The sequence below is a fragment of the Parasteatoda tepidariorum genome, chromosome 2 (genome assembly GCF_982258835.1).
Source record: "Parasteatoda tepidariorum strain Cologne lab strain chromosome 2, Ptep-v5.0, whole genome shotgun sequence".
Lineage (NCBI taxonomy): Eukaryota > Metazoa > Arthropoda > Arachnida > Araneae > Theridiidae > Parasteatoda > Parasteatoda tepidariorum.
Window position 1 is genome coordinate 32,550,042 of NC_141756.1, and position 25,662 is coordinate 32,575,703.

Below are 25,662 nucleotides of genomic sequence, written 5' to 3' on the forward strand. Positions count from 1 at the left end.
GTTCTTTAAATTATTTATTATATAAAATATACAAATTAAATTAAAAAATATTTTTATAAATATATTAAACTTATGTTAGTCGGTTCAAAATGTCATTACTTATTAAACTATTAATTGGAATCTTTTCTTACAAGTAGTCAATATATATAGTCATAGACTTAATATTCTGTTTACAATAAATCAGTTACAATGAATCAATTTAATCGGAACTAAATACTTATAAATGAAGTGTTTCATTAAATTTGAAAAAACATTAAAAAAATAATCATTTTGAGAACCCCTAGTTCAGGGATGGCGAACTAATGGCACGCGACACAATATTTTGGGCACTCCACCGATCACAATTGTTGTTACACTATGAAGAATATGCAACAATTAAATTAAAATTCACAAAAAATAAACAAAATAATAAACAATATTAATAAAAAAATTAAAAATTAATGCTAAAAAAACAATTAATAACCATAAATTAATAATTAAAATTCACAAAAAATAAACAAAATAATAAACAATATTAATAAAAAAATTAAAAATTAATGCTAAAAAAACAATTAATAACCATAAAAAACAAGCTAACAATAAATAACTAGCAAAAAAAAATTAACAGTCCTGCTTAAACTAACATCTTCAACCTAATATAAGTTATTTGTCATCTAATCTGCAACAACAGAAGTCACACTAATGTTACTTGAAAGTTGAATTATGCGTATAACTGAGATATTGCAAAATGTATTTTTTTCAATGTAAATAAAGAGTTTTAAGTTGATAGTATTTAGTATTATTATTTTCTCAATAATCAAGAAGTCAAAATTATTTGACGGCACGTCTATGACCTCATTAAGCAATTTTTTTTAGAGAAAATGGCACATTGGTGTATAAAGGTTCGCCACCCCTGCCCTAGTTTGTCATTGTTAAAATTCTGCAATCATTGAATTATTATTTACTATAACTAAGATTTTTAAACTAGCATTGAGTTTTGAACTTCAATATCTACTTAACACATTCAAAATTACTTAAAGAGTTGTAGTAGCCCAGTGATTAGAGAATTGGACTCCGATACAGATGTACCAGTCGTTTCTGGAATCCTCCCCCCAAGACCCATCTCGTACATGCAATATACATGTTCGTAAAGTCTTGTGGTGGGTTGCTGAGCAGAACCATGGGTACAAGCAAGCATCTGGAGAAAAGTTCCTTCTCCTTTAGATCTATGTCTAAATTGAAGAAATGGCCTCATAATTGAGATCCCCTCTGCAGAGAATCAAAATTGTGATGGCATGTCTTCAATCATCCTCAAGGATGTTTCCCAGACAGTTGCTAATAGCCCATTGTGCAGCTCTAGTGCAACGTTAATTAAATATCTATCCACTTCAAAATTACTTACACAATTTATATTAAAAATAATAAATATTCAAATTTACCTCTTTACACAGTGGTTGAATTTGTTGAACAGTTTCAAGAATTAATTCAACAACTTGAGGTTCATTACTCTCTGGTAAGTTTTTAGCCAGTACTGTATACTCTTGTTCTAATTCAATAGCTGCTGTTAAGTTAGGAATTTTAACGCCTCTGCAGAGAGGAGGATATTTAAAAAGCTTATCACTAAAGTACTGCATTTTTTCTTTGGAAACAACTTCACTGTTGCCATAGTCAATAAAGATAACTTTAAACATATCACTGGATATCACTTCTTCCACACTACAACGATATTGTATGTTATCGAGGCTACACCGAGCAACCAGCAGTTCCCCAACTTTGGGTTTGTGAATAATACCCAAGGAACAGGTTTGCACTTCTTGGGACAGTTCCTTCAATAATGGAAACTGATCAACAACTTGTACAAAAAAGACATCTCTATCACAATGGCAAAACCTAACTTTTATCGGAGTTTGCATTGGCAGATACAGTTTTTCAAGCGAGTGTAAAGTGTATTGAGTTACAACTCGAACCAGAGGAACATTATCTATTTTTGACTCAACTTGTACCACATACTCTTTTCCAATTTGAAATTGCGTATCAGAATTTATTAAAACTTTAATGTTAAAAAGGGGAAATGAATTGAATTGTTCAGACATGTAGCAGACATCAGAATAAGGAACATCTTCTGAAGTGCCTTTGTCAACAAATAAAACTCTGCAAAACCCTGGTCTAACATTTGTCACTTGAATGCAACCACGAGACCAGTTTTTATCGGCACCTTTTACAATTACAATTTCATCCACTACTGGAGCATCAAAAATCTCCTCGCCTTTAAATTCCTTTAATAATCTGTTCATTTCATTCATTCTATCAATATCTGAATTCTTTATCAAAAAGTAATATTTTTCACAGGAATTATGACAATTTACGAGTGTTAAATTTTCCTCTAACGTACAAGATTTAATACTGCTTATAGGAACAAACTTTACAGATGGCCGCACTTTTACAATTTGGATGTTATCAGACGCTGTACCAATGCACTTGACTGTGTACCTGGAGTCTATAGATAAGCATGTTGTGTATTTATTCAAATCACTTAGTTTAATTGGAATACTGAGCATAGGAAGAGAAGCATATATTGGAAGTAAATAACAAACATGTTTTTTGTTGACTTCCTCTGTGCTGCCATAATCAACAAAAAAGACTTTTAACAAATCATTCCCGCAATCCTTTTTTATAATTCCTCGATACCATAAACCATCCTTTGATTTAGCACATATAACCTCTCCTACTTTAGGTGAATGCTGTACAGCATCCAGATTTTCAGGATTCTGCAAACTGGTCATCATTTCTTTGAGAGAATCCTCATCGGACACTTTTTGAACATAATATAAATCACTTTCTTTGTAACAAACAGCCACTTCTGTGGGCAAATCGGACAATAATTGTGTAGGTATGGAAGTAAAGATCGGCTTTTTATCTTCCAGCTCTACAATTTTGACCAGCTGTATGCCTTCGTCAGATAACTCCACTGCCTGAACATGGAATGTGGTTGCTCCGTTTTCTACAAGCTTCTGCAATTTTTCTGGGTTAGAAAATCTAACAGGAATGGAAAATATTGGAAATGAATTAATTTCGGAGGGTAAAATTCTCATATTTTCAATACTTATTGTTTCTGTGTTACCGTAATCGATAAAGCAAATTTTACACGAACTTGAAGACGGGCAAACCTCTTCGACGGATCCTCGGTACCAAATGTCATCAGTAAATTTGGCACACACAACACAGCCGACATCTGGCAATTTACTCAGAGACTCAAATGCTGCAGCAGATAGCAATTTTGCTTCTAAAGATTTGATTCTCTCCTGCTCGCAAACAAGCCAGCAATAGTAGATTTCTTCTTCTATGTAACACAAAGAAACCTCAACTGTTTTATTTAACGGAATTAGTTGCTTCTCTAAACTAGATATTTTTACCCTTGAAGAAACTTCTGATGTTTGGATACTATCATCTGATCTACCAACATTCAAAATTTTTACTAACTGAGCTCCAGGTGACTCTTCTATCACTTCAACTTGGTACTTTACTTGCGCTTGCATTTGGGACACGCTAACATTTTGTGGAATAACTGAGATACCAAAAATTGGAAACTTAAAAAATTCTTCAGATAAGTCTTTAAGATTTTGAACATCTACAATTTCCTGATTGCCAAAATCAATGAAGGTGGCAAGATATTGATTGTTTTGCAAGTCCTTGTCAATCGATGCTCGATACCATAACCCGTCAGTAAAAAGAGCACAATAGACGTTATTTATTAATATTTCTTTTGCAGGAGGCATAGCAGCAACAGCAGAATTCATATTGTTGTCCAAATCTCTGATTTGCTGGGCATCTTCTATCTGCTGAACATAGACAACATTTTTTTCTGTGTGAAAAACCATAACTTCACATTTTTTTCCTTCAGGTAGCTTCTGTTGTGATAGGGATGCTTTTGTAGGAACAAATTTCTTCTTCAAGAAGTCTGTCACAGGTTTCTCGTTCTGATAGAGCATAATTTTAACAGGCGATGATGACTTATCAATTATCTTCATTTCCCAACACTCACTTGTTAACTTTGGAATCAATTCTTTTAAATCTTCATCATTAACTATAGGCAATGAAGTGCAAATAACTAACTTATGCAAAGAAAGGTTTGTAGGTAGAGCTCTCATTTCTTCCTCCACGACCCAATCTTCATTTCCAAAATCTACAAAGAATACTTTGTACTTTTTCCCTTTTTTTCCAATCACTTCACCTCGATACCAATTGCCATCTTCCTTGAACTTGCAACAAACTATTTCATTTTTGATAGGGGTATATTTATCAGATATATTTGAAGAACAGTGTTTATATAACTGCTTCATCAAAGCTTCAAGCTTAGATTCATTTTCTAGTAATTGAATGAATATTTTTGATGCACCACCACCAATAAAAACTACTTTTACCTGATATTTAATACTATCATCAAAAGGCATATCAGCAACAAGATCACTTTTGATTCTTTTCTCAGGAAGTTTTGTAGGCTTTGCTTGACCAATGACATGGTACCAAGGGAAGCAATCCAGATATATCTCGCAATTCTTATGGAGGAAAGAAAGTTTAGTCGAGTTATCGTCTGATTTATTTACACAGACACTAACAGTTTTAGTAAACACAGACTTGAACTCCTCTTGAGAAATAGAATTAGGTTTTGAGCAACACACCACATAGCAACACTTGCTCCACAATTCTGGAGTCAATTCACATAACTTTGAAATCTCTTCTTCATTTCCATAGTCTATGAAATGAACGAGGAATTTATCACGCATCCTTTTCAAAACAACACAACGATAAAACTCATTAAATTTAAGAGATAGACCAGCAACTACATCTCCTTCTTCAGCACTGAAAAACAAATAGAAAAAAAAACATGTTAACACTAGACTAAGGTGATAAACGAATGTTTAATTAGTTACAAATATAATAATTTATAATGAAAAGAAAGGGGTCAATTTTATAGCTTTGCTTTGTTTATCAGTTAAGTGCACGTTTAGAAAATTTAACATCCAAACAAAGTCTGATTCAAGCAGATAGTTCATTAGAAATGCCTCCTCAAAGCAGAAGCAGGTTGACTATGCCAAAACCAAAGAAAACATTTGATAATACTGCTCAAGTTTAACAAGCCATGATGGCTGAGTAGTTAAAAACATACTGCAATTAGGACTGGGCTATAAATCGATATATCGTGACATATCGTCCTACATCGGCAGGCTGATACAGCGACTTTCGCTCCAGACGATGCATCAGAAATCTGATTTAAGCCATTGAGTAAAGAAGACGAATGATATATGATATAGTGATACAAGGCACGCAAGGATCTCTTACGTTATGATGTTGAGACGGCATTGATTGATGAGCCGTCTTTCCAGACGATGCATCAGAAATCTGATTTAAGCCATTGAGTAAAGAAGACGAACAATATACGATATAGTGATACAAGGCACGCAAGAATCTCTTACGTTATGATGTTGAGACGGCATTGATTGATGAGCCGTCTTTCCAGACGATGCATCAGAAATCTGATTTAAGCCGTTGAGTAAAGAAGACGAACGATATAGCGATACAAGGCACGCAAGGATCTCTTATGTTATGATGTTGAGACGGCCTTGATTGATGAGCCAGAAAATCAAAATCAGTTCTGAGAACATATATCGTGATCTCCCATGTTCGTTTTTTCGCCTCATAGTTTTTTTTCCCTTTTTCTTTGTCGCGACTTGATATCGTTTCTTGTATATTATTTTCAGTGGGACTGACTTTGAGATCGCCATCGTTACCTTGTTCTGAACGTAATCTATTATTGAAAAGAATATATAAAGAAGTGTTTCTTAATTAATTAGGTAAAATATTCTTTTTTAAACAAAACTTTTTATTTTATTTTTAAATGTGAAAATTAATTTTGATATTATATGTTTAAGTAATTTTTTGCATTATTGAATTTATTACAATCGGAAATCTAATTTAAGGTGCCCATTAAGAATTAAATTACAAAGTAATTAAATTTGTTAGGCAATTTTTTACTTTATTTTAATTTATTAAAAACTTTTTGGATAAAATTTCCAATAATTTAATGAGTTTTTATTACTGATTTTAAATTTATAAATTTTAGTTGTTTTTGTTTTTATAAATAAAATTATAACAAAACTAGTTTTTCCTCTTTTGGATTTGGACATAAGTCAATCAACTTTGTTTATTCCAAAAAATTAGCAAGGTTTGCGACTTCTTTTTTTTTTCTTTTTAAAATCATTTAGCACTTTGTTTTATTAAAGAGTATAATCGTGTTTTTTAATTTTCTTTCAATATTGTTAGTTAAATATATTATCGAATATCATAATTCTTTTGTTTTTATTTTCAAGAAATTAAACCTTACTTTGTTTTTTCGTTCAGAATTCGATAATTATTCAATTTAACTTAATTATTTATGTGAAATAATAATGACAAAAAATAGGGTTGTCTTAAAAGCGCTTTTTCAAAAATTTATTAAGCACTTTATTTTAAGCCTGCAAATAATTTTTAACGAACTTATTTTCTTTCTATAGGTAAATATTATAGTTATATATATATATAGGTAAATATTATCGTTAGGTAAATATTATAATGATGAATTTCAATTTTTTTTTCATTATTTATTTTTAAGCTAAGAAATCTATTGTTATTTGCACGATCATTCTTAGAAAATATAACATTAATATCTTTCCTTAGCAGAACATATATATCTTCAAATTCATAAATTGATTTAAATCAATCTGAGTATGAAGTTTTGATAGAAACCCTACTTTCTGTGCCTTACAAGTAAATGCAATTCAAAAATACTACATCGCTGTATCGCGATGCAAAACTGACGATGCATCGAGATAAAAAATTTCTTATATCGCCCAGTCCTAACAACAATCATTGTAAAAAACTGGGACTTCATCCTGGCACAGCTGGCTTGTGAAGTAAAGGCAGTCAAAAGCAATTCTGAGCACATTGACACAATTATGTTGTTAATGACGTAATTGTGAGGCTTTAACAGTCATGCCCTTCCCTGGCTCACAACAGGCTGTTAGGGGCACAGTTAGGGTTTTTAATATAATTCTCCATGAAAATAGCGGTAGTAGCTTTACATATAAAAAATAGTAGCCTAAATAGTCTCCTCAATTGAAAAGAACAAACCTGGAATCACAATGGAACTGAACGCAACAAAAGACTATTTTTAAATCAATCCTTTACAAAAGATCATCACTGAAATTCTCATGTCATCATAATAATATTAATTAAAAACATTGGAAAAACATGTTAAAATGGAAGAAAAAAGAAAAGGAGGACAACATGGACTTTAGATGGACAACAGAATTGAACATGCCAAAAATTGATAACTCAAATTTAAAATTTTAAAATTCCCATACCATAACCACATTATATTAAAAATATCAGAGCTAAAAAACCTATGTGGAAAATGCAGAAAAAAACTAATATGAAAAGGCACAAAATTTAGATGAAATCCTTCTAAACTGAAAACATCAAAAAGAAACAATGTGAAGAAAAAAAGATGAGTGGAAGTGCACAAAAAATTCATAATAAATAATGAAAACAAATAGTTGTTACTTAAATCTCAAATTCACATACCGTAATGACATCACACTATAAAAATGTCAGAATTTGAAAAACAACGTAAGAACAATTGAGAAACGACGCAGATTTACATAAAAATTTAGAGAGTGAAAATAACTGAAATTTAAAACTAATGTTGTAATATAGCAATTATTTTAAAATTAACATCTCAAGACCTCCCAAACATCTCAGACCTGCCAAAAGAAATTATCAAATTATAAAGTATATTGAAATGGATGAATAATTGACAGGAAAACGACAAGGATTTACCATGGAATAGTAGTGAATCAAGAACATCTAATAGTGGCAAGTGAAACTTGAATATTGTTAAACTTGAACACCATAGTCACTCAAGGTAAAAAAGAAGTAGCAAATAGTTACTTTTAAGTCACCAGAGGAAACCTTATACAGCTTTTGATATATTCATACATTAAATTCAAGATAGAACATCTGTTAAGTTATGATAAGCTTAGTTTTCAACATTATTTACACCTCATTTCTTGTGATCTTGTATGTGATATGCAATTATTATTATTATAATTTCATATCTGATTTATAAAAAAATGAATTGTGTGAGGTTACCCTGATTATATTTAAAAAAAAAATAATTACAAAAAATAATGCAATATCTTAAAAAAAAAAAAAAACATTACATATCTATGAAAAAAACATCAGAAAAATCTTAAAAGTATGAATAACTTAGTATTATTCATCAATACTATTATAAAACTAATATCAAAGCCTCCACTGATGCTAGTATTAAAAAATAGCACACATAGAGTATCCTTAAAAATAAATAATAGTATCCCCTAATAATAAAAGTAGCATATAATGTTAAAAAGAACTAAAGAAAGAAAAGATAATATACAGAGTGTATCAAATTTGATAATATACTCAGTATATTATGATAATATACAGAGCAAAGATAACAGACCACAACATTAAAGACTAACGTTAATAGGTTTTTATAGGGAAATTATCACAAATGAAAACAAAAAGGTATACACATAAGGAGTCAATAAATCTTATTTAACTGGAGAAAAACAAAAAACCCTCATTGAAATCTGGCAAACTACTATACAGGAAGGCCACTCTCATAAACAAGATTTGTTTGATTGCATTAAAAAACATAAGATTAAAAGAGGCAATTTTTTTAGTAGCACCTTTGAATTTCACCCTTCAATTAAGCCTGCTTTGATGTCTGCCTTTTTCTACTGAACTGAAATCTGTCAGATTCCAATAGCGTTTTTGTTCATTTCTCACTTAAATATTAATCTGTAGACCCCCACCACATGTGTTGCATAGTTTTCTCGTTTAATAAAGAATTGAAGATTACATATTATGGGCGGTCTTTTTACAATAGATATTATAATATTAATAATCATTCAAGACAAAGTTCACAAAATGCCGTCCAGTTTGAATAAGAAATATTATACATTTACACTAATTCCCTCATAAATTAAAGCAGTTTTTTACTAGTTTTCACATTATATATTAATAAGCTGTTAATGATTAATGTTATTATGATTGAATTTTGAACTCGTTACACACTTGATTTTAATAAGTTCCATTGTATTCCGATTTCGTTTCGAGTTTATTATTAGTATTTTTTTTCGGCAATTATTTTTCTTTTTCCAACCATTTCCATACCTTTTTTTTTCCAAGCTTGAAATTTGATACCTGAGTATTTTATTAATTGCAATGCACCCCAGTTATCTTTTAGTTTTTTAATCCATTTCAGACATTAAAAAAAAATTTGGCATTTATTTACCATTTTTCAACCTATTCCACATGGTTTTCATCATTTCAATATTTCAAAAATGATAATAGGACACTTGAGTTTCGAATAAGAGTAACCACTTTCCATCTCACTTGACTTCCAGCATAATTCTGTAGAGTTTAAAAATGATTTTTGGAAAATAATTTATTGTTTTGTGAGCCGTTTCCACATCATTTATAATCAGGGTTAAAAAAAACAGAGTTTTTCTAGAAAAACCCAACCCGGGTGGGTTTTTCTGGGTTTTATTGGGCTTCTCTGGGTTCTATTGGGCTTTTCTGAGTGCTTCATGTTTTAATGGGGGTTTTTTCAAAAGAGAGGGCAGGGATAGGTACCTTATTTTAAAATTAATAGTTAAGTTTAATTTTAAAAATTGACTTAACATATAGGTAATTAATAATTTAAATTGGTGCAAAAGTCTGAAAAAAGTTTCTTCTGACATCACGATACAAAATTTTATATGTACTCACATACATCACACATTTGAAACTTATTTTTACACAGGATTACTTTTAATTTATATTTTAATCTTAAAAAATATTTAAGGAATTTTTTTTATTTGCATAGAAAGCTAATCAATGGCACTGAATAATCAATTGGCGTACAGTCAAATCTAGCCAGCAAGGTGACTCTCCAGTCTCCAACACAATTAGTTTTTTCATTATAGGTATTTTTTTAGGCTAGACTACATATATATTTCAATAGAATAGCTCTTTAATATAACAGAGGATAAAAAAGAAATCAATCTTAGTAAAAACCACTTTAGGGTGGGTTTTACTGGGTTTTTCAGAGTGGGTTTTACCCAGTAAAACCCACCCAGGTTTTACTGGGTAGGTGGGTTTTTTTGCAACCCTATTCATAATATGTCTTCAGACACATTCAGTTCATTAAGATTATGCAAAAAATTCATGTCATTTCTTGAATGTTTTTCAGCAGTTATTTATCAAAAATCTTTTCACCATTTTCATCAATCACCATTTTTCTGCAAATAGTAATTTTTCAGATAAGGTATATATATTTTTTTTATTAAAAAAAAGGGTTTGAAAAAATTTACTGTTAGATTAAAAAAAAACTCCAAAACAGCCAACATAAACTGAAACAATTGGACACTTTTTGTTAAAATAATTTGAAATTCTCATAAAATTGATAATAGCATCTTAAAATACTTATTCAAAGAATAGAGTTAAGAACTTTTCATTAAACTTTAATAGTGTGTTTGAAATTGAACAATTTTGTAGAAAGGTGTTTAAATAAAGAAAAATGAAAATTCTTTGAAAAAGTTCCTAAAATTCAAATCTTTCTAGATTAATTCCTTTTTCTTCTGGTTTTTTAATTAACAATTTCATTTCATCTGAGTGTAAACTGATTTTTTTAAAACTATTTTGAAACCCACTAAGTTTTCCGAGGTCAATGATCCCCAATTAAATATTCAGCACATCAAATGAGAATAAAAGCAAAGAAGTAAAATATTTAAGTAAATAAACAATGTGTGAACTTACCATAGACTGCAATCTTTAGTGTCGAGGGACTTAAAAATGCGATCCAGTTCTTCTATGCTTTTCTGTGCCCCACTTCCATTATCCAATATTCCCCAGAATTGATTCTCAGAGAATTCAAGTCCCAGTATTGCAACCTTATCTCCATTCTTCAGGGAAGACCAAACAGAAGGAATGGATGGCTGTTTTGACCTGTCAATAAAGTTCATTTATATATAACCTGACATATAACTCAATGAGGAAAAAATAAATGTAATTCCACAATGTAACAACATAATGATGCAAGGCCATAGTTACAAGGTAAAGATTTATAATACTGAAAGTGCGAAGAGTTTTTACAACGATGCCAACTTTTCAAACAAGCTGTCAGTAATCAGAAATACAATAACACAAAACATATACAGTTATTGTTCATAAAATTCCACTTGGCATTATTTTAAGGAGTATATAAGGAGCATTCCACACTGGTATATAATATCAATAAATTTATACAAGAATTTACAATTAAGTAATAAAAAATAAACATTTAGATAAAGGTACTAAATGAAAAATTACATTGAAATTTTATATTTCATCATGAAATTAAATTGCTTGCTTGAAATCAATGTTCTAGTTTTTAGGTTTAATTAGAATTAGCTCTTAATGTCTTTTTATCTTCTTATATTTGAACCACAAAAAATTATTAGCTCACATTTCAGATTTTCTTTCTTCTTTTCCTTGCAATCAGAAGAGAATATAAGGTTTCAGAATAGAATTTTGGAAAGGGAGAAGATGAGTTTTTTTATCACAGAGGTGATTGTGAGCCCAACTCAAATATCTTGAAAATTTCTTGAGTAAAATCATTAATGACCCTTTTCAAAAAATTAATGTCTTTATAAATTGAAATCAGCATAATATATGAATAATAATGTATAAGTTTAATGAATGATTACGTATAAGTTTACTTTTATCTTACAAATCTCATTTATTATTCTGCCAAAAAAATATTTACAAGTGAAAGAGATTCCAAGTATAAATTCTAGTTCTAATATTTTTAAATAAAATACACAAAAATTTTTATAAATAAATGTGATTGATAATTTCTTGAAACTTCAGGATCTTGGATTTCTGGAAATATCCAGATCGCGTTTAGCGAAAAATCCGGAATTTTTTCCGAGCACAATCATCTCTGCTATCAAATCATTTCGTTTCTGCATTCATTGTTTTTAAAATTGTTAAATAGTAAAAGAAATTAACATAGGTTAGTTGTCAACAAGATTAGTAGTTACGAGGGGAAAACATATTCTTAAAGACTGTAATTTTTATTACTTAACCAACTGTAGGATCGTAATCTTAAGAATGAAATCATAATAATTACAGAAAAATTTTGATAGTTGGCACCTCTGTAATACTAATACATACATTTAGAGCAAAATAAAGCATTACTTTAAAAATGGTAATGAATTACATTATATATATATAAATCAAAGTTGAGACAAAAGTAACTATAACTGATAAAATGCCACTGAAGTGAGGTCATTTTGGTCATTGCTTAATTATGTAAAAAGTATGTTTCTTTCCTTGAATAAAGGATTATATTTAAACAAGGGCTTATTACTTTGTATATTTCTTACAAAAAATCAAAAGGTGTAAAGAAGTTAATGATTGATAGTGTATATTTAATACAAAAAACTTGCCCTCCATAAAAAGCTGCCACCTAACTTAAGTTTTTTGGGAAAAATGTCTTCTAGTGGAAGATAAGTTAATGTTTTAATCTGCTATTTTTCATTTTTCTAAACTTGATTTAAAGTTATTTTCCGCACCACTATAAACAAATGTTTTGAAAGTTTATTTAAAATGCCATTTTTTTCAGCTGGCTTGTGGTGAGATTTTTGAAATGTCGGCAAAGTTACTAAAAATTCAGAAAGCTTTAGTTTTTAATTATCTATCACTTTTCAAAATGTTCTGCTAAAAACATAGTTGTTGGCAGGCCCGTCTATGAAATAAAAGGAAATTATACTGCCTAATATTTATTTTAGAAACAGCAATGAATTATACAATCATTTAAAAGAATGTAAAAAAAAAGGAAAAATTACCCAGCAGAATCAACAGCGCTTTCCTTTACTTCAACTGTTGAGAGGTTTGGGTTTAACACAGATAAAATTGAATATAGTGATAAACCTAAAAGTATAACATAAATATAAATATATAGCTGTTCAGAATTTCATTTTATATTTGTGTTAATACAACAGCGCCCTCTGCTAAGGAACACCTTTATTGGTCATTTGAAACTCAATTCTCCTGCTAGCCAGTTGTGGCTGCAAGATTCTCAATGGAGCTTACTATAGTGAAAGCTATTTGTAAATATGTATATAGATTACTAATTAAAAATTTCATAGCCATTACTATATTTGCCATTACTATATTAATTTACATAGTAAACCAGTGTAGTTTGATGTATACAGGGGTAGCAGCAAAGTTTTTTAAAATTTTAGGATAATTTTAGGAACTTTTTTCAAAAAATTTTAGGTAAATTTTAGGGGTAATATGTGATTTTGCTAGGATAAAAACAGATCACACGGTAGTTTATTACATAACAGAAGATTATTACAATTCATCCACACATATCATAAATAATTGCAAGCCATAAAATAAAGCTCTGAAATTTATTAAGTCATGAAAGAAATCTCTAAAGTGTAAAAATGAAATTTCAACTTTACATATTACCTATCAGAAATTAAGTGCATAATTCAGGAACAGGCAAAAGTGAGAATAAATCAAGAGAAAAAATAAATTAACACCAACTTGGATTTTCATTTAATTTTTACCTTCTTAATCAAAACTTTATTATTACCCTTTACCCTACTTTATTAAGAAAAACTATTCTGTGATATTATTAGATTTCAAATCAGCAATTTATATTAGAAGTTAGAGAAAAACAAATTAATTATGATCATTTTTCTAATATATTCTTGATATGATTTGTGAGATTCTTTTACTGCCCTCAATAGTGTTGTGGTCATCTTCAACACTCCTCCATAATTTCGAATGGTATTTTTGATTAGTCTAAGAGACATAATAGTATTCTCATGGTGACTCACATTAAGCATTGCTTTATTTATCGAAAAACCTCTCTCAGGATCAGAATTCCCACGTGGCAAAATTAAAACAGTTTTAATTAATGTAGTTAAATTCTTATATTTTAGATTATTGCTCTTTTATTTATATTTAGCCTATAACTCTAATTTTTTAGGAGCACCAACAAAATTTTATCAGATTTTTAGGAATTTTAGGGTTTGCACATAGTTTTAGGAATTTTATGAATTTTAGGGGGAATGCGACCCCTGTGTATAAAACAATAACAAAAAATTATAAATTCATAAAATACTATTTATAATTAGTGACAAGCTCATGTATGTTCTGCTAGTCAGAGACAACTAAAATGTTACGACTCAAATCACACAAAAATAAAAATCATGCAATAAAACAATACACTTAGTACCAAACTAAAACCAATTTTTAAAATTGAATGATAAACAAGGCAAAATTAGCTTTCATTGTATATTTCTGTGTCGTTTATAACTGATAATTAAAATGGGTCAATTTTTTATTTTTTTAAATTGTATATAGTAGTTATGCATTTTATATAACCCTTTGATACAAATGGGACATGCCTGTCTCTTTTATATATTTTTCTAATGCTCATATTACAAGCAAACAAATATTCTTGTATTTTTATTAATAAAAAAACAGTGTAATTACAAGAAAAATCTGTTAAGATTATCAGAAGTATATTTCTAATAAAATATTTTTTTAAAAAGTAGTTAGAATTATTTTTTTCTCATTCATAATCATTATCAATAACTGATTTTGAAAATTAAATTTCAATGAAGAATAACTTTTTTTAGATATAAATAACTGCAGAACCGTGTTAATCGTAAAAATTTTATCTTTAGCAAAAGGAGAAAGGAAAAAAATGGTGTGTGATGCTATATTTTATAACTATAAATTATTAAAATGCTAAATATATTTTTCACCTATTTTGACCTAAATTAATGCAAAATAATGAAAAAAAGTATGAAATTTATATTTGATAAAATTTTGTGTTGAAGAGTTGAGATTACTTCAACCCATTTAATAAAATTAATTAGCTATATTTAGCAAATTTTATTTTAAGAAATGCATGATAAAACCTTTTCTGTTAAGATTATATTTCAGTAATTCCCACTCAATTTAAAAAAAAAAAATTCAAGAACTTTTCAATGATTTTCAAGGACCTATTTGGTATTACAGTTACATGCTTAAGTACATGTCAACCAAATTTTTAAATTACGTAGAAGCAGAAATTGTAATTTTTAAAGCAGAAAGCTTTTTCGACAACAAGAAAAAATATTTATTAAATTTATCAGTTAATAATACAAGCATAGTAAATAATTGATAAAGTTGGTGTGAATGTATGGTTATTAAAATAAAAATACCATTTTATATAAATAGATATAGTACTTATTTACTTAATTATTTTTTGCAAGTGAATATCTAACTAATAGTTAAAAAGTACACATAAATCAATAGAAGTAATAGAGCATTGCAAAAAATAAGAAAAAATACTGATTTTCTTTTTTTTTTTGTACTGACTGACTTTTGACTTCCATATTATTTCTAATCTGTGACATTTCAATGCATTTAATTTTTTCTTAAATAAGACACAGAAATTTATACTTAAAAAAAAGGAAGTGACAAATTAGTCTTAAGGCTCACTGGGCTGAAAAGTTGAGAAACTCTCCTTCAGAATTTATAATATAGACAACATACTAATAAAAACTATATAAAGTTCCTGTTAAAATGTATTTCATAAACAGTAACTTAAAAAAGCTATAAAGGTTTAATCGTAAAAAGTAACAAAATATACTCAATAGGTACAAAGTGGACTAAGGCAAAGTATTTTTTTTTTTACATTAATAAAAGAGGTATTTAAATTTTTAAAAAAGATGCTGATGAAGGGGGGGAAACACAAAATTGTATTACCATCATATGAGAGATTGACTACATAGGTATCATTTCCAAGGACCTTGAGAGCACGAGCTGAGTAAGACTTATTGGCAAATTGCTTCTGGAAATATTCAGTGTCATCTTCACTCCAGGCAATGTCCTTCTCTTCCCCAATATCCCCTAATTTACACTGTATGGCCTACGGAAAATAATTTATTTTATTATACAAAGCAATAAATTACTACCAGAGAATACTTCTATTTTTTTATCATTTTGTGCATAAAAAGAGCAAATTCAGATGTACTGTTCAGATGTTTAAGCAGTTATTTAAAGTTGAAATCAGTGTTATCAACAAAAAAAAATCTTAAGTAATTTCAGTCCTTTATCAATATACAAAGAATGAAATAAGTTTGGGCGAAATTAAAAAAAAACTTATTTTATAATTTAGATTATAAAATAACATTGATTATGCAAAATTAACATGCTAGAATGTTTTAAAAAAATCCACATTTTTTACTTTTCTTAAACTTAATTACATTAAAGTTTTTTTTGAAAAACCAGCGCAACCTTTTCATGGTGCATAATCAGGGCTTAATCCAGGTTTTCAATCCTAGTACCTATTTTTGTGAAAAAAAAATTTTTTGTGAAAAATTTTTTTATATTTGTGAAAATTAAGTATTGATAAAAAAAAAAACAATTTTTTTTTTGTAACAAAACTTGAATTGTTTTGCTCTTCAATCATTGGTTCCGTAGCATTTTTAATACACTGTGCCTCGTTATCAACTGTGACGGTTTTTTCAGACGGCGACTGTTGTGACGGTTTCTCCTCAGTTTTTTCAGACTGAAAATTTTTTTTAATTGATTTCGTTCCTATACTATCGATCGTGCGTAAACGCTTCATATAATAATCGCTATTCCGTGAGCCACCTGCTCCACTTAAATTTCTTCCTCGCTTCATTATAAAAACTTTTCATAAATCTTGTTAAAAAATACGAATAGAACACGTTTTACGCTAAATCATAACAAAAACACTTGTCTGGGAAAATGAGTTGAGTTGTTTTCGCACTGGCTCAATTTAGCCGGTTGCCTAGTATATAAACTTCACCACTCACTCCGATTGAATGGCGTATTTAGGAGAAGTGACGTCAGCATATCAAGCCTGTTTTCGAGCTAGTGCGGTTGCGCGGAACGCCGTCCGATGGCGTACCATACGGCGTTCACTGTGAATCCACTTTTCCGTGAACCGCTCGGAAAACTATTCAGCACTTTAATTCCTTCTAACTTTCTTTTTTATTTTCGTGAAGATGCGTTTTTTTTTTCAAAGTTTGTTGAAGTACTGATTTTTTTTTTGTGAAGGTACCGATTTTTTTTTTTAATTTTGTGAAAGTACCGAAAAACGGTACCAAAATCGCCCTGGATTAAGCCCTGATAATATAATTAATAATATAATTTTATAACAATAATAAGTATAATTTCATATAATTTAACTTTTTATGCTCATTTATCCAGAATGTAACAAAATGATCGAAATTCAAGTCACAATTAACACATTACATGAAAAGGGGAGTCAACACAAGAAAATCTGAAAAAGGCATCCAAATCCAAAGCTTCAATCTCAAATTTTATTCCATTTTGCCATTCCCAGCAATTTTAATAAAAATTTACAGGAAGCATTTGTACTCTCACTATAATTTTTGAGAGTGATAATTCAAACAGATGTATGAAATCTAAGCCTAGATGTATGAAATCTAAGTCTAGATGCATAATTGAGAACTCTGGATGAGGACTTTCTCTTAGCTATGCAATGGTAAAATTTTGCTTGGTAGGAAAGTTCTTCTACAGATTCACTCAAGTAGCTACAACATTAAGTTAATAAATAAAAAAGTACCTGGTAAGGAATTTCTTTGAAAGTATTTGGAAGAAGGAACAGTTGATTTATCTGAACTGTAGCTGTGTTCCCATAATCTAGAAACTGGACTGAAGCTGTTTTATCACCATTTACCTGTTCATCAATTTATAAAGATTTAATAAAGAAAAAAATTATATATAACACATATATAAGCTCAGTAGAATCTCAATTATCTAAAGTAGTACCAATATTGTAAAATCAATTTCTTTGAATTACAGTGAATTCATAGAATCAATGTATCCAGGGTTGACACAGAAAAAAAATGGACGAAATAGTTGCTTTTAGTAGCCTAAAGCATGAAAATAGTTGCCGAAAACTGTGAAAATAGTTGCCTAAATGAGATCAAAAATTCATCAAAAATATGACTAAAATTTTGTTAATGACTTAATTGTCATATACCATGATCCATTTAGTCAAGTTGGTGGTAAAAATGATAATTTTTATATAAACGTTAATGTTCTAGCCCAATTTTCCCTATTATCAATAATTTATCTAGGAAATATATATATATATATACATATATATATTGTGAAAAGTGATTACTCAAATTCCAAATTCATGCATCTAAATATCGTATTGAAATTTTTTCTAAATCATGCGGAATTTCAAAGCCATTGAAACGGCGACCGAGAAACGAAAACAAAGGAATCTGCAGATTGAAGGAATTAAAAAGCGAAGACTCTAATTTGCAATTAAAAATTTTTCAACATATGTTATTTTTTAAGAACAAAAGTTCAGTGTGTTCAAAAACTATCATGGGCTGCAGATTTTAAATCCAATTCCTGCTAAAAAAAACATCGAGTACAGAAAAGTCTCCCAATAGTCTCCTCTTCCTAAAAATGGTTGCTTTTTCAGCCTTTTCAGGCAAAAAAAAGTTGCCATAGTCGCCTCATGCCAAAAATAGTAGCAAATAGTTGCATTTTAGTCACTTGTGGCAATCCTGTGTATCTCATTTTTCATTTAGTATTTAGACATAACTATCACTTTGAATATTACATGAAATCAACAACCACATTTAGTTATAAACAATTTTCAAAATAAAAAAACCAAAATAAAAAGAAATGAAATTTATCTTAACATCTAGATGGCAGTACCAAAACATCTGCATTATTTATCAACTACAAAACAAATCCAATAAATCTAAAATATATCAGTTTCATTCGGATCAGTACTAAGTTTTGAGCAACGGTTAATTAGGATTTAGTTCAAAAGAACCAGTAACAGTCTGATTTATGAACATACACTCTGCCATGCAATAGACAGGGTTTATAATAAAAAAGGTGACATTGTTCTCCAACTTTACAAGGTTTTCCAAGTCAATTTTCATAAAATTCCAGGTTGAAAAAAAAATTATATTAAATACTAAAATTTTATAAACATTATAACATTGTGTATGTTAATGACTTTTAGAGATTGTAAAGAATTTAATTACAAAATATAACTAAAAGTAAATTTGATATGTACCAGAATCTGAATGATTTAAATTAAATTATTAAAACAAGTGATTAAAATAGTTGGATTCTCTGAAAAATAAAATGATTGATTTAAAACCAATATTTAAGAGAATTTGTGATGTTTTGGATTTTGAGCAATGAGAGCAAAACATATAATTTCTTTAAAGTAATAAAAAAAAAATGTTCTTAAGCCAAAAGATCTAGCACTTTCAAACATATAGCAATTACTGTAAAAGGAAGACAGTGATAGAATCACTGTAAAAGGAAGACTGTAATAGAATCACTATAATAGAATTCACAAGAAACAGATATGCAAAAATTTTAGGTACTTGTGCTCAGAAAACCTCAAGTCTCTATTTTACCTTATTTTTCTGTATTAAGAGTCACAATGTATAAAGTGTTATCAGAATTGATGCTTTAAAAAATCATATTTAATTTTCAATCTTTAATACCAAAAATATCTGTTTTCCATATTACCCGAACAGTTAAGATGTTTTTTAAATTAAGCAGAAAAGGAACAAATGCATAAAATCACATTACAAATGCAAATTAGAGAATAGCCCCAGTTAAATTTTCATTAAGCATTGAATTCAATATAATAGAATCATTATGTGTACTTAAATAAGTAAAAATTACAAAGTTGAGAAATTTATTATGTGCATAAAAATAAGCTTTGAATTAAAAATGTTTAATGTCCAGTTAATTAGTTATAGTGCGCAATATTTCTTCAAACAGAAAGTTTTAAAAAAAATCTAATTCAACATTTATGTCAAAATTAGATTAGTAAATGGCTCCTCTCCTCAATTCACCATATTGATAATTCTGTGATCAATAAATCATGACTATAATTCATCTTCAAAAAAATTAAATATTTTAAAATGAGACATTTAAATTACATAAGATGTTTTTGCACGTACTTGAAATATTAGGATATAGATATATCATTAAAATCTTGATAGTAATTTTTTTCCTTCATGAAACAACTCAAAAATACAAAAATTTCTAAAAATCACCAAAACAGTAAGATAGACAAGAAGTCTTAAATACTTTTTGTAATTAGTTAATGATGATCAAACATTGCTAATTGGGAGTTTTAATTGAATTTTATCTTCATATATCAAAAGAAGTGATAAATCACAAAATGATGAAGCTCTGGATATTGACTGTCTTGGACTGACTTAAAAAAATTAATTAGTGAATGATCAAGAATTGTGGCTCTCATCTATAACTAAAACAGTGCACTAAAACCATCAGCTTTCCAGTGACGCTACTGTAAAGGGTTGGAATCCTCACTGCAAAATAAACTGCAATTTTTTTTTTGATGAAGAAATGGGAATTTTACTTTGTTCCCTTCATTCAAATCAATTTCTGAAGGCAGGAGATGCAACCAGATGTTCAGAGTCAATTGTGTAGGATTGGTACATCTGCACTGTACCAGGGTTTTTAAAATATCAATCTTAGAATATGAAGACAGAAGTTTTGAATAAATTAAATTGCACAAATTGAATTGCCGTTTCTTATTTTCAGAAATGCTAAAGCATAAAAAAAGAATCTCAATCTACTAAACGATTGTCTGTTCGGCAATTTAACTATTATGCGCCACAAAAGTGTGAAATATCAAGTTTTTATGCAAGGTTTAATAAGGTGAAAAATTACCTGAGAATTCCAGGTTTTGAATAAAATTACTTTTTACACTGATATTTCACTGACTTTTTTGTCGAATCTCATATTTTCTGACAATATTCCCAATTAATTCAATACACTCATCATGTATACTCAAATATGTAAACTTACTAAACTGGAAAATTTATAACACGCATAAAATTTATTATGTGCATGTGTAGAAATTTATTACATACAGGTTATGTACCAATCCTGAATAGATCAACAAGAGCAAAAAAGAAAAAAAATTAGTAAAAATTTAGACTTTTATATATTTAGCAATTTTGTATGTTAAGTAACTTATTGCAAAAAAAAAATAATAAATAAATTTAGTATTATCAGTTTTATGAGATTTCATTTTAACATTCATTCATGCTACTAAAGTTAGAAGTTGCTTCATTTGCAACTCATTTTCTACACCATTTCATTATATTTTAATAATGTATCTCTTTAAACTCCAATATTATAGAAGATTTAATGCAAATACTTACTCTAAAATAAATAATAAATTTATGGTCTGCATTCATTATAGTTTAGAGAGGAAATCTTTTCTAAATATTTTGTTAAAAATTATAAAACATGCGCTTTGTTTCATCATTGTTATGAATTTCATATAATACTTTTTTTTAATTAAGAGTTTAAAAGCATACACTGTATTATTAAGGAACAATTAAGTAAAGCAAGTATATGAAGAACCCAAAATGAATACACTTAGAGATTCTACTATAGACAATAATTATAAAATAGATGAATGAAAATTGAGATAAAGAAACATCTCACCTCCAATACAGCCACGCGTTTGCAGGAGCCACGCTGATTAACACAATAAACGTGACTCAAATCGTATGACGATGGCGTTTGCTTCACAAACAAAGCGAGATCTCTTTCCATCTGCGATAGACGATCTGGAGCAGTGGAAGGCTGAATCCAAAGCTTAGACGGATTAATAAAATGACTCACGTTCACCTGTTTAGTATAAAAATTAAGTAAACATTGATTTTTTTAAAACTGTTTAAATATTTCTTTTAAACAAGGTTAACCATTCATCAGTAAATTCTACAATCATAAAACACAAATTTATTAATATAATTCTTACTTAATAAAGTACAAAATAGACTTGCTTTAACACATAAATAGATATAGTGCAATTTTAAAAGAATGTTTTAAAAAAGTCTGGTAAAATAAATAAAATATTTACAGATCAATTTACATGCACAACAAGAAGAATGAGCTATCCTAATAATTTTCTTAAAAATTAATAGAAAAAAATTTGTACACCATTTTAAAAATATTAGCTATGTGTTGAAACAGCTTTAATAATTACAGAAATTTTAAATTATAACCTTTATATGCTTATCCTTAGGTAAGGCTTCTGTCTTAATGTCTTTGACTTTAACAACCTGAAAAAAAAAGAATATACTTCAAAATATATATTACCAATTTCCTTAATTAAAATATTATATCGTAGAGAAAAAGACAATTTTTTTTTATGACAAATAGAAAAGAAACTACAACTTTTAATTCTAATTGAAACACGGATAGTAAATTCAGTAATTTAAACAAAAAATACCCATATAAAAACAATGAAAATCTCAGAATCAGAAAACAAAAGCCTAAGCTAATGATTGTAACAAAATATAAAAAATGCTGACAGTCATGCTCTGCAAAGATATGAAATTGTCATAATCAAATTCTAAGTTGCTTAAAATGTCAAGCCTAACGATAGCAGTATCAGAAGCCAAAAAACTGTGAAGATATCAAATAATAGAGAGTTTGAGCATTTCAATTAATAGAGAGTTTGAGTATTCATCTCCTTTACAAGATGCTAAATATTGTTAAAAGCAGTTGATAGTATACATTTTCATAAGAATAAGTACTATCATAATATCTAATAGAGTACAAAAATGAAAAACAATAAAAAATAAGTGCTCAGAACATTTTATTATATATATGCAAGAGTGTAAAATATGCTGCATCATATTAAAAGGGTGTGGGGAAATTTAGGTACTCTCAGGGAAAATCTTTTGACCTAATTTAAAAAAAAAAAAAAATTTAATATTTGTCGTAAAAATGTGCCACTTTACAAAATTCTACCCTATAAATGTAATATAAAATTATTCAAGCAGAAAAATATCTTACAAGATTGATAACACACAAAGCTCTTATGTCAATTAGCTTGAATTCATTAAATTTATGAGTGGGGTTTTAAATTGAGTTTTATAAATTACGACTATTTCAACACATTTTGATTTTAATTATTTTTAAACGCCTACGCTGATTTATTTATGAATTGTATAAAATCGAATGATTTTTTTTCTTTTGTTAGAAAAAAATTATTATCAAAAATTTTTACAATATACATACTTTAATTTCTAAATATATTTCGTAAAATTTATTGTAACTTTAAAAAGCATAATTTAGGGATTAATTTCCCGCAAGAATAAAAACTGTATTCTGGGAAAATATTAGGCCTCAGAGAATTTTCCGCACTTCAGCATAAAATGTACAGACCAATCACGGAAATATGAAAGTGATATTAGGAGATCCAAATTTTTTACCCCTTTTTTTTCTTAACTAAGAACCAATTTTTCAGATTGTGGTGATTTCTCATACTTTCAAGCCCAACTCTAAAATCTGTCAACAAATTTATGTTTAATTGGAGAAAATACAATTCTGTGACAAAGTTTATAACTTAAAATAAGGTTTTGCTCAAGTTAATCTAAATACAGGGTTGCCACAGTAAAAGAATGAACTAAATAGTTGCTTTCAGTAGCCTAAAATATGAAAATAGTTGCCTAAATAAAAAATTTTCAATAATATGACTAAAATTTTGTTAAACAATTTAATTGTCATATACAGTGCAGAACCCGTTATCCGGAAATCAGTAAACCGGAACACCAAAAAACCGGAATGAAATTCGATACATTTTCCCGACATTTTTTTTTTTTAAATGTTTTTTTTCCTCATAAGATTTTAGAATTTTTCTTTCTTTTTTGAAAGATGTTTACCTTACCATCATTTTGGAAATAATCATTAGTGTATTACTTAGTTTTTTCAAGATTATTTCCATTTTTTTTTTTTTTTAGTTGGGCTTAACAATAAAAAAAAACGGCTTTTTGTAGCGATTCAGAAAACCGGAAAAATCAGTTATCCGGAATAGTGATGGTCCCGATCGTTCCGGATAATCGGTTCTCTACTGTACTACGATCCATTTAGTCAAGTTGGTGGCAAATATCATAATTTTTATATATTAGTTTTAGACCTGTACACCTGACATACCAGAAATTCCCTATTTAGTAATCAAAAATAGAAGGTTGACTTATACACCGAGATATATGGTAGATGAAAATCTGATTATTAAACCAAAATAAGTAATTAAGATTTTTATCATTTCATGGTAGTGGTGGAGCTAACTGATGAAAAAAAAATCTTTATTTCCAAGCATGGGTGCAAGTTGGAAAAAAGGCCAAGACTGAAAATTTTTTGACTGAAATACCTAACATACACAATACCCCCTCCACATATGCAAACTATCTAAGAAAGCTTTACCATAATACATCAAGTTTAAATACTGTACAAAAAATATTTATTCATCTGTCTTTTGATAAAATACAGGCATGAAAGTGGACAAAAATAAAAAAAAAGCTGAACTTTTACAAAGCAGGTCACTGGGAGGACGGGGGGAGGGGGTGCTCTATATGATACTGAGAATTATAAAAGCAACTTTTAACTATGCTGGGAGATTCTTATTTAATATTTAAAGTGGCAGAAGCATTTAGACAGTTAACTTCAAATTTTTCCGAAATAGAATTTTAAAATTTTGACTACCATATCAGGGGTCTGTCCAGACATTTTGTGAAAGGTCCGTTTTTCGTGAAATTATGAAAAAATTACTTGCATTCTTTCAACCAGGGTCCGCTTTAATGAATTTGTGCAAATAGGGTCCGTTATTGCAAAAAAAATTTTTTTCAAGGAGTTTTTAAATTGTAAATGGATACAAGATTATGCTCAACACTGTAAAATTATAATTAAAAAAATTAAATTTTAAAAAATAAACAACAATTGCTGCTTTTAAATTAGAGATGCAACATACAAATATTTAGTATTTAGCCTATACTGCTGAAAGCAGAATTTTAATTTCGGACGTATAATGGAAGAATCGTCTGCCGAAGACAAAACTTAATTAGTTCACATCCATCTTTCTTGTTTTCTGCCCTGGAAAGGGTTTATTCGATTAACAAAATAATAATGAAGACAAACAAATTTGTGAAGGGTACGATTAAAAGAAAAATCATTTTGTGAAGGGTCCGTTTTTAAGTTAAAATATTTTGTGAAGGGGCCGTTTTTATGAAAAGATATTTTGTGAAGGGTCCGTTTTTATGAAAAGATATTTTGTGAAGGATAACGGACCCAAATTTCTTCTACACAGACCCCTGCATATCAAAAAAAATTAAGCAATTCTAGGAAGGCACAACTATTAAATTGCTTACTAATGAAAAATATACCACATCTTTGCAGTAACTAATTCAAGAAAAAACTTACTTCTACTTCTTTAAAGAATCGCGATATTGGATTTTAAAATCGCGTGAATATGAGTCGCGATATTGGATTTTAAAATCGCGGGAATATGAATCGTGATATTGCATTTTAAATTTTTGTGAATATGAATCGCGATTTTGGATTTTAAAATCGCGTGAATATGAATCGTGCGGTTGGATTTTAAAAACACAAAAATACAAATCACGATATTGGATTTTAAAATCGCGTGAATATGAATCGCGATTTCGGATTATAAAATCGCGTGAATATGAA

General features: G+C 28.7%; 1 protein-coding gene across 4 annotated transcripts in view; it reads right to left on the bottom strand.

Moving 5' to 3' along the window:
- Nucleotides 1–25,662, bottom strand: part of LOC107449610 (uncharacterized) — a 69,072-nt gene that overhangs the window by 11,015 nt on the left and 32,395 nt on the right. For all 4 annotated transcript variants that reach the window (XM_087157173.1, XM_087157172.1, XM_087157171.1 and 1 more), the window contains 7 exons: nucleotides 22,194–22,250; nucleotides 21,631–21,816; nucleotides 17,714–17,827; nucleotides 15,862–16,024; nucleotides 12,933–13,017; nucleotides 10,861–11,049; nucleotides 1,419–4,839 (listed from right to left, as the gene is read on the bottom strand). In XM_087157173.1, coding sequence (XP_087013299.1) covers nucleotides 1,419–4,839; nucleotides 10,861–11,049; nucleotides 12,933–13,017; nucleotides 15,862–16,024; nucleotides 17,714–17,827; nucleotides 21,631–21,816; nucleotides 22,194–22,250 — 4,215 coding nt within the window. The remainder of the gene's footprint in view (nucleotides 1–1,418; nucleotides 4,840–10,860; nucleotides 11,050–12,932; nucleotides 13,018–15,861; nucleotides 16,025–17,713; nucleotides 17,828–21,630; nucleotides 21,817–22,193; nucleotides 22,251–25,662) is intronic.